The sequence below is a fragment of the Scomber japonicus genome, chromosome 7, assembly GCF_027409825.1.
Source record: "Scomber japonicus isolate fScoJap1 chromosome 7, fScoJap1.pri, whole genome shotgun sequence".
In the NCBI taxonomy this organism is placed as follows: Eukaryota; Metazoa; Chordata; class Actinopteri; order Scombriformes; family Scombridae; genus Scomber; species Scomber japonicus.
The window spans coordinates 36010064-36018011 of record NC_070584.1 but is presented as its reverse complement, the minus strand read 5'-3'; the positions used below and the strand labels follow the sequence as shown (position 1 = coordinate 36018011).

Here is a 7948-nt window from a genome sequence, read left to right as displayed (position 1 = left end):
ACACACACACACACACACACACACACACACACACACACACACACAGAGACACACACACACACACACACACACACACAGAGAGTCAGTAACACACACACACACACACACACAGAGAGTCAGTACAGTAACACACACACACACACACACACACACACACACAGAGAGTCAGTAACACACACACACACACACACACAGAGTCAGTAACACACACACACACACACAGTAACACACAGAGTCAGTAACACACACACACAGTAACACACACAGTAACACACACAGTAACACACACAGTAACACACACAGTAACACACACACACACAGTAACACACACACACACACAGTAACACACACCTCATTTTTAGGTCACAGTCAAAGTGAACACCGAACTTCTCCAGGATCGGTTTGAAGACCTAAAAAAGAAAAGAGAGTTCAGATTCTGTATCAATCAATCAATGTGTGTGTGTGTGTGTGTTTCTATCCTGGTGGGGACCGCAACCTGACATATCACCAACCCTGTGGGGACCGACTCCTGGTTTCCATGGTAACGAGCATTGGAATCAATAGCAAACAGCCTCCTGATAGGCCTGGTCCCCACAAGGTTGGTTTTCCTGACTGTGTGTGTGAACCCCAGAGGTCACACACGGTACTGCAGTGTGGGGACCTTTTCCTGACAAAGTGTGTAAGTGTGTATATTAGCATGCTAGCTTCGTATTAGCATATTAGCTTAGCGATTAGCCCCCAGGGTTAGGGTTGGTACTGAATATGAATTGTACTGTGGCTAACAGTGATGTCAATTGTATGCTAATAGACGTTAGCATTACGGGTCCCAATGGGGGGGGGGGGGGGGGGGGGGGGCAACATTCAGGTTTCAGATTTATGAGAGTTTTTGATATTTCAAGTTATTTTTTTGTTCAAACAGAATTATGATGAATTTAGGAGTTAAAATTACGTCTGTAGACCCTTTAGAAAGGACCCCAGTCAGGGTCCCCACCAGGTAGTAAAACAGGTATGTGTGTGTGTGACCTTTATTGTGTAGTCGATCTGAGGAGCGTGCAGGTTGTGTGTGTGTGTGTGTGTGTGTGTAGTGTGTGTGTGTGTGTGTGTGTGTAGTGTGTAACCTTTATTGTGTAGTCGATCTGAGGAGCGTGCAGGTTGTGTGTAGTGTGTGTGTAGTGTGTGTGTGTGTGTGTGTGTGTGTGTGTGTGTGTGTGTGTGTGTGTGTGTGTAACCTTTATTGTGTAGTCGATCTGAGGAGCCATCTCTGCGTTCGTTCCTCCTTTCAGACAAAACTGTGACGAAGCGTCAGCGAACAAAGCGCAGGGGAGAGAGACCTGCAGGAGGAGACACACACTACTACACACACATACACACAATATACACAATACACACACATACACACACAATACACACACATACACATACACACACATAGAGAGAGTGTTATCAGACAGTAATCAGATGTACTAAAAACTCTGCACTCTTGGCCTACATCTTCCTTCAGCTCTCCGCCAGCTTCATACTGATCCAGTTAGACCCCCTACCCACCTGGTCAAGAGGGGGGGTTGGGGCTAACCCTGACCCCCCGTCTGGACTACTGGAACTCTCTCCTCTTTGGTCTTCCTCTGAAATCTCTCCACAAACTAAAACTGGTCCAGAAGCAGCCGCTCGTATCATAACCAGAACTCCCTCTATTGCCCCCCCCCCACAACCCTAACCCCCCCCCCCCGCCCCCCCCCAGCCCCCCAACCCTAACCCCCCCAGCCTCAGGAACTCCCTCTATTGAACACATCACTCCTGCAGCAGCTTCATTGGCTTCCTATCAAATCCTGCATTGGCTTTAAGATTCTACTCCTCACATTCAAGATCCTTCCCCTAGACCCAAGACCCTAACCCCCCCCCCCCCCCCGACCCTTCCCAACCTGGCTCCATCATATCTCTCTGAACTTATTCACATCTACACACCTTCTCCAACTCTCTGCTCCATCTGCCAACTTAACCACCATGGAGTTAAGAGGCTTCAGCTGATCTGCCCCCCCCCCCCCATCCCTAACCCCCCCACCTACCCCTAACCCTAACAGTCAGCGTTATAAGACAGTGATCAGGTGTATTGATCGGTGTAACCAGGGGTAACCAGGTGTATTGATCAGTGTAACCAGGGGTAACCAGGTGTAACCAGGGGTAACCAGGTGTAACCAGGGGTAACCAGGTGTAACCAGGGGTAACCAGGTGTAACCAGGGGTAACCAGGTGTATTGATCAGTGTAACCAGGGGTAACCAGGTGTATTGATCGGTGTAACCAGGGGTAACCAGGTGTAACCAGGGGTAACCAGGGGTAACCAGGGGTAGTGATCCGTGTAACCAGGGGTAACCAGGTGTAGTGATCGGTGTAACCAGGGGTAACCAGGTGTAACCAGGGGTAACCAGGGGTAACCAGGTGTAACCAGGGGTAACCAGGTGTATTGATCAGTGTAACCAGGGGTAACCAAGTGTAACCAGGGGTAACCAGGTGTAACCAGGGGTAACCAGGGGTAACCAGGTGTATTGATCAGTGTAACCAGGGGTAACCAGGTGTATTGATCAGTGTAACCAGGGGTAACCAGGTGCAGTGATCGGTGTAACCAGGGGTAACCAGGTGTAACCAGGGGTAACCAGGGGTATTGATCGGTGTAACCAGGGGTAACCAGGTGTATTGATCAGTGTAACCAGGGGTAACCAGGTGCAGTGATCGGTGTAACCAGGGGTAACCAGGTGTAACCAGGGGTAACCAGGGGTATTGATCGGTGTAACCAGGGGTAACCAGGTGTATTGATCAGTGTAACCAGGGGTAACCAGGGGTAACCAGGGGTATTGAGCTCACCCGGCGGTCTCTGTATCAGCTGTGTGGTTCCCGCTGTGAATCTTTCCAGGAGTCAGACTGATGTCAGTCGATCCCAGCGCTGCTCCCTGAAGACTCCCTGAGCACAGATCTGAGACCAGCTGGAGACCAGACAGGTGCTGCGGTCTGCAACACACACACACACACACACAGAGGGTCAGAAACACACACACACACACACACACACACACACACACACAGAGAGTCAGAAACACACACACACACACACACAGTCAGAAACACACACACACACACACACACAGTCAGAAACACACACACAGTCAGAAACACACACACACACACAGTCAGAAACACACACACACACACACACACACAGTCAGAAACACACACACACAGTCAGAAACACACACACACACACAGTCAGTAACACACACACACTTTAATCTGCAGTTTAATGAAACTTTTATTCACATTTTAATTTAAACTAAATTCATTTTTATGATATTTGATTTTTTTCTTTGTTATAAATTAAAAGTAAAGAGTTTCCTTTGTTCTTCACGCGCTCAGAAAAACTTCCTTTAAACCAGTTTTTAGTTTTTATTGTAAAACAAGTTAATAAAATAAACCTTTAACTCGATCAGCTGTTTGATGTTAACTCATTAAACTACTTCACTTACTTTAGTTTACTGTTTATTATCTGAGTTATAATAAACAAGATAAAAGTTAAAGCTGCGTTCCGTCTCAGGTTTACTTTATTATCATTATTATAATTATAGTTATTAATATTATTACAGTTATAGTTATTATAGTTCTTATAGTTGTTGTTATTGTGTGTTTTGTGTTAGTGTGTCCTGCAGAGCTGCATGAATAGGCTAACGTTAGCATGCTAGCTGCGGCTCACCTGAGTCCCGGTGTGCTCCTTCCGGCGCGGATCTTGGTGATTTTAACGGCGGTCCCGGTGATGCAGCTGAGCGCCGCGGACACTCTGAGGATCTGCCCGCCCTGCACAGAACCGACACCGGGGACAGAACAGGTCGGTGAGCTCGGTATCGGCTGCTGTTAGCATCTGTTAGCATGTTAGCGGAACAACACGCAGCCGGCTGTGTTCTCTCCGGTAAATAAAAGCGGTTACTCACTCCTTCCATCACGCTGCCGTCCAGCTGCTGCAGGTCTGCGGACTCCATCTGTGGCGGGAAGACTGCAGCTCTCTGTTACTCTGATGACCTGTAAACACTAAACACTAAACACCTAAACACTGCTGCTGCTGCTGCGAGATGCTCCACTGCTGCAACTTCTAGCTTCAAGCTGCACACTAACACCAGCACTTCCGGTTAGTTTCACAGTAAAATACACTGCTTAATTTGCTGCAGCTGCAAGAAGTTTGAGTGATGTAGTATTACAGTAAAAGTACTGCAGTATTATAGTGATGTAGTATGTAGTATTACAGTAAAAGTACTGCAGTATTATAGTGATGTAGTATGCAGTATTACAGTAAAAGTACTGCAGTATTATAGTGATGTAGTATGCAGTATTACAGTAAAAGTACTGCAGTATTATAGTGATGCAGTATTACAGTAAAAGTACTGCAGTATTATAGTGATGTAGTATGCAGTATTACAGTAAAAGTACTGCAGTATTATAGTGATGTAGTATGCAGTATTACAGTAAAAGTACTGCAGTATTATAGTGATGCAGTATGCAGTATTACAGTAAAAGTACTGCAGTATTATAGTGATGTAGTATGCAGTATTACAGTAAAAGTACTGCAGTATTATAGTGATGTAGTATGCAGTATTACAGTAAAAGTACTGCAGTATTATAGTGATGTAGTATGCAGTATTACAGTAAAAGTACTGCAGTATTATGAGTGATGTAGTATACAGTATTACAGTAAAAGTACTGCAGTATTATAGTGATGTAGTATGCAGTATTACAGTAAAAGTACTGCAGTATTATAGTGATGTAGTATGCAGTATTACAGTAAAAGTACTGCAGTATTATAGTGATGTAGTATGCAGTATTACAGTAAAAGTACTGCAGTATTATAGTGATGTAGTATGCAGTATTACAGTAAAAGTACTGCAATATTATAGTGATGTAGTATGCAGTATTACAGTAAAAGTACTGCAGTATTATAGTGATGTAGTATGCAGTATTACAGTAAAAGTACTGCAGTATTATAGTGATGTAGTATGCAGTATTACAGTAAAAGTACTGCAGTATTATAGTGATGTAGTATGCAGTATTACAGTAAAAGTACTGCAGTATTATAGTGATGTAGTATGCAGTATTACAGTAAAAGTACTGCAGTATTATAGTGGTGTAGTATGCAGTATTACTGTAAAAGTACTGCAGTATTATAGTGATGTAGTATGCAGTATTACAGTAAAAGTACTGCAGTATTATAGTGATGTAGTATGCAGTATTACAGTAAAAGTACTGCAGTATTATAGTGATGTAGTATGCAGTATTACAGTAAAAGTACTGCAGTATTATAGTGATGTAGTATGCAGTATTACAGTAAAAGTACTGCAGTATTATAGTGATGTAGTATGCAGTATTACAGTAAAAGTACTGCAGTATTATAGTGATGTAGTATGCAGTATTACAGTAAAAGTACTGCAGTATTATAGTGGTGTAGTATGCAGTATTACTGTAAAAGTACTGCAGTATTATAGTGATGTAGTATGCAGTATTACAGTAAAAGTACTGCAGTATTATAGTGATGTAGTATGCAGTATTACAGTAAAAGTACTGCAGTATTATAGTGATGTAGTATGCAGTATTACAGTAAAAGTACTGCAGTATTATGAGTGATGTAGTATACAGTATTACAGTAAAAGTACTGCAGTATTATAGTGATGTAGTATGCAGTATTACAGTAAAAGTACTGCAATATTATAGTGATGTAGTATGTAGTATTACAGTAAAAGTACTGCAGTATTATAGTGATGTAGTATGCAGTATTACAGTAAAAGTACTGCAGTATTATAGTGATGTAGTATGCAGTATTACAGTAAAAGTACTGCAGTATTATAGTGATGTAGTATGCAGTATTACAGTAAAAGTACTGCAGTATTATAGTGATGTAGTATGCAGTATTACAGTAAAAGTACTGCAGTATTATAGTGATGTAGTATGCAGTATTACAGTAAAAGTACTGCAGTATTATAGTGATGTAGTACTGCAGTATTACAGTAAAAGTACTGCAGTATTATAGTGATGTAGTATGCAGTATTACAGTAAAAGTACTGCAGTATTATAGTGATGTAGTATGCAGTATTACAGTAAAAGTACTGCAGTATTATAGTGATGTAGTATGCAGTATTACAGTAAAAGTACTGCAGTATTATAGTGATGTAGTATGCAGTATTACAGTAAAAGTACTGCAGTATTATAGTGATGTAGTATGTAGTATTACAGTAAAAGTACTGCAGTATTATACTACTTTATATACAGTTAGCTAGTTTAGTCCAGTGGTTCCCAACCTAGGGGGGGGGGCCTCCAAAGGGTCAGCAGGTAAATGTGAGGGCTGCTGAGATGATTAATGGAGAGGAAAGTGTGTTTTCAGTTTTTGGACTTTTTCTCTAATCTTTGATTTTTTGGATCATTTATTGAAATGAAATCATGAGAGGAGTTTATTTGTTGGAGCTGTTTAACAACTCATAGACATCTGACATGTGAGCCGACTACACACTGCTTTTAAATTGTAAGTGTATTTCCGGTGGTGCTGGTGGTTTGCAGGCAGCTTGACTGCGGGGCGTGTGTCTCCCCCTGCAGGCAGCAGCAGGAACTGCAGCAGAAATCACTGAGTCACACTGAGACAAAGATTTATAAAACTAACTTTAAACATGAATGAAAAACAGATTCAGACTTTTATACTTTTATAAAACTTTTACTAAAGTTTCATTTTAATTATTAAAGAAGATTAAAGTTTAGAAACACAAAAATTACAACAATAAAATAAAATAAATGATTTAAAGTTTTTATTTTTTGTGATGGTCATAATAACATGATGACAGGATGATACAGGATGGTACAGTTCAGATGGGGTTGGTCCGGTCCAGATGGAGTTGGTCCGGTCCAGATGGGGGTGGTCCGGTCCAGATGGGGGTGGGGACTGGTCCAGATGGGGGTGGTCCGGTCCAGATGGGGGTCTTTTGTTTTGACCACGTTCAGTTCCAGAAAGTTATTGGTGCAGCACTGAGCAGACCTAGGATGGCAGTGTCACTGAGCAGACCTAGGATGGCAGTGTCACTGAGCAGACCTAGGATGGCAGTGTCACTGAGCAGACCTAGGATGGTAGTGTTACTGAGCAGACCTAGGATGGCAGTGTCACTGAGCAGACCTAGGATGGCAGTGTTACTGAGCAGACCTAGGATGGTAGTGTTACTGAGCAGACCTAGGATGGTAGTGTCACTGAGCAGACCTAGGATGGCAGTGTCACTGAGCAGACCTAGGATGGTAGTGTCACTGAGCAGACCTAGGATGGCAGTGTCAGTAAGCAGACCTAGGATGGCAGTGTCACTGAGCAGACCTAGGATGGTAGTGTCACTGAGCAGACCTAGGATGGCAGTGTCACTGAGCAGACCTAGGATGGCAGTGTCACTGAGCAGACCTAGGATGGCAGTGTCAGTAAGCAGACCTAGGATGGCAGTGTCACTGAGCAGACCTAGGATGGCAGTGTCACTGAGCAGACCTAGGATGGCAGTGTCACTGAGCAGACCTAGGATGGCAGTGTCAGTAAGCAGACCTAGGATGGCAGTGTCACTGAGAAGACCTAGGATGGCAGTGTCACTGAGCAGACCTAGGATGGCAGGGTCACTGAGCAGACCTAGGATGGCAATGTCACTGAGCAGACCTAGGATGGCAGTGTCAGTAAGCAGACCTAGGATGGCAGTATCACTGAGCAGACCTAGGATGGCAGTGTCACCTGAATACTTGTAGTATGTGGTGATTGGTGGTGCAGTCATTTGTGTAGAGAAAAGGGCTGAGGACACAACCCCGTCACACCTTTAAAACATCTTTATTTTCAATGAATATGGATTGCTCAGGGAGGAGTTTAATATCCAAAATGTATAAATGCCTTATAGATGGAAGTATAGAAGCATC

General features: G+C 43.1%; 1 protein-coding gene across 1 annotated transcript in view; it reads right to left on the bottom strand.

Annotated features, from left to right (window-relative positions):
• The window catches only part of rtca (RNA 3'-terminal phosphate cyclase), a 5678-nt gene extending 1539 nt beyond the window's left edge, over positions 1-4139 (bottom strand). The window contains exons 1-5 of the mRNA XM_053323107.1: positions 3973-4139; positions 3738-3838; positions 2858-3001; positions 1230-1353; positions 348-410 (exon numbers count right to left, since the gene is read on the bottom strand). Of these exons, the coding sequence (XP_053179082.1) occupies positions 348-410; positions 1230-1353; positions 2858-3001; positions 3738-3838; positions 3973-4020 (480 nt within the window). The 5' untranslated portion in view covers positions 4021-4139. The remainder of the gene's footprint in view (positions 1-347; positions 411-1229; positions 1354-2857; positions 3002-3737; positions 3839-3972) is intronic.
• Between the last annotated feature and the right edge of the window lie 3809 nt (positions 4140-7948).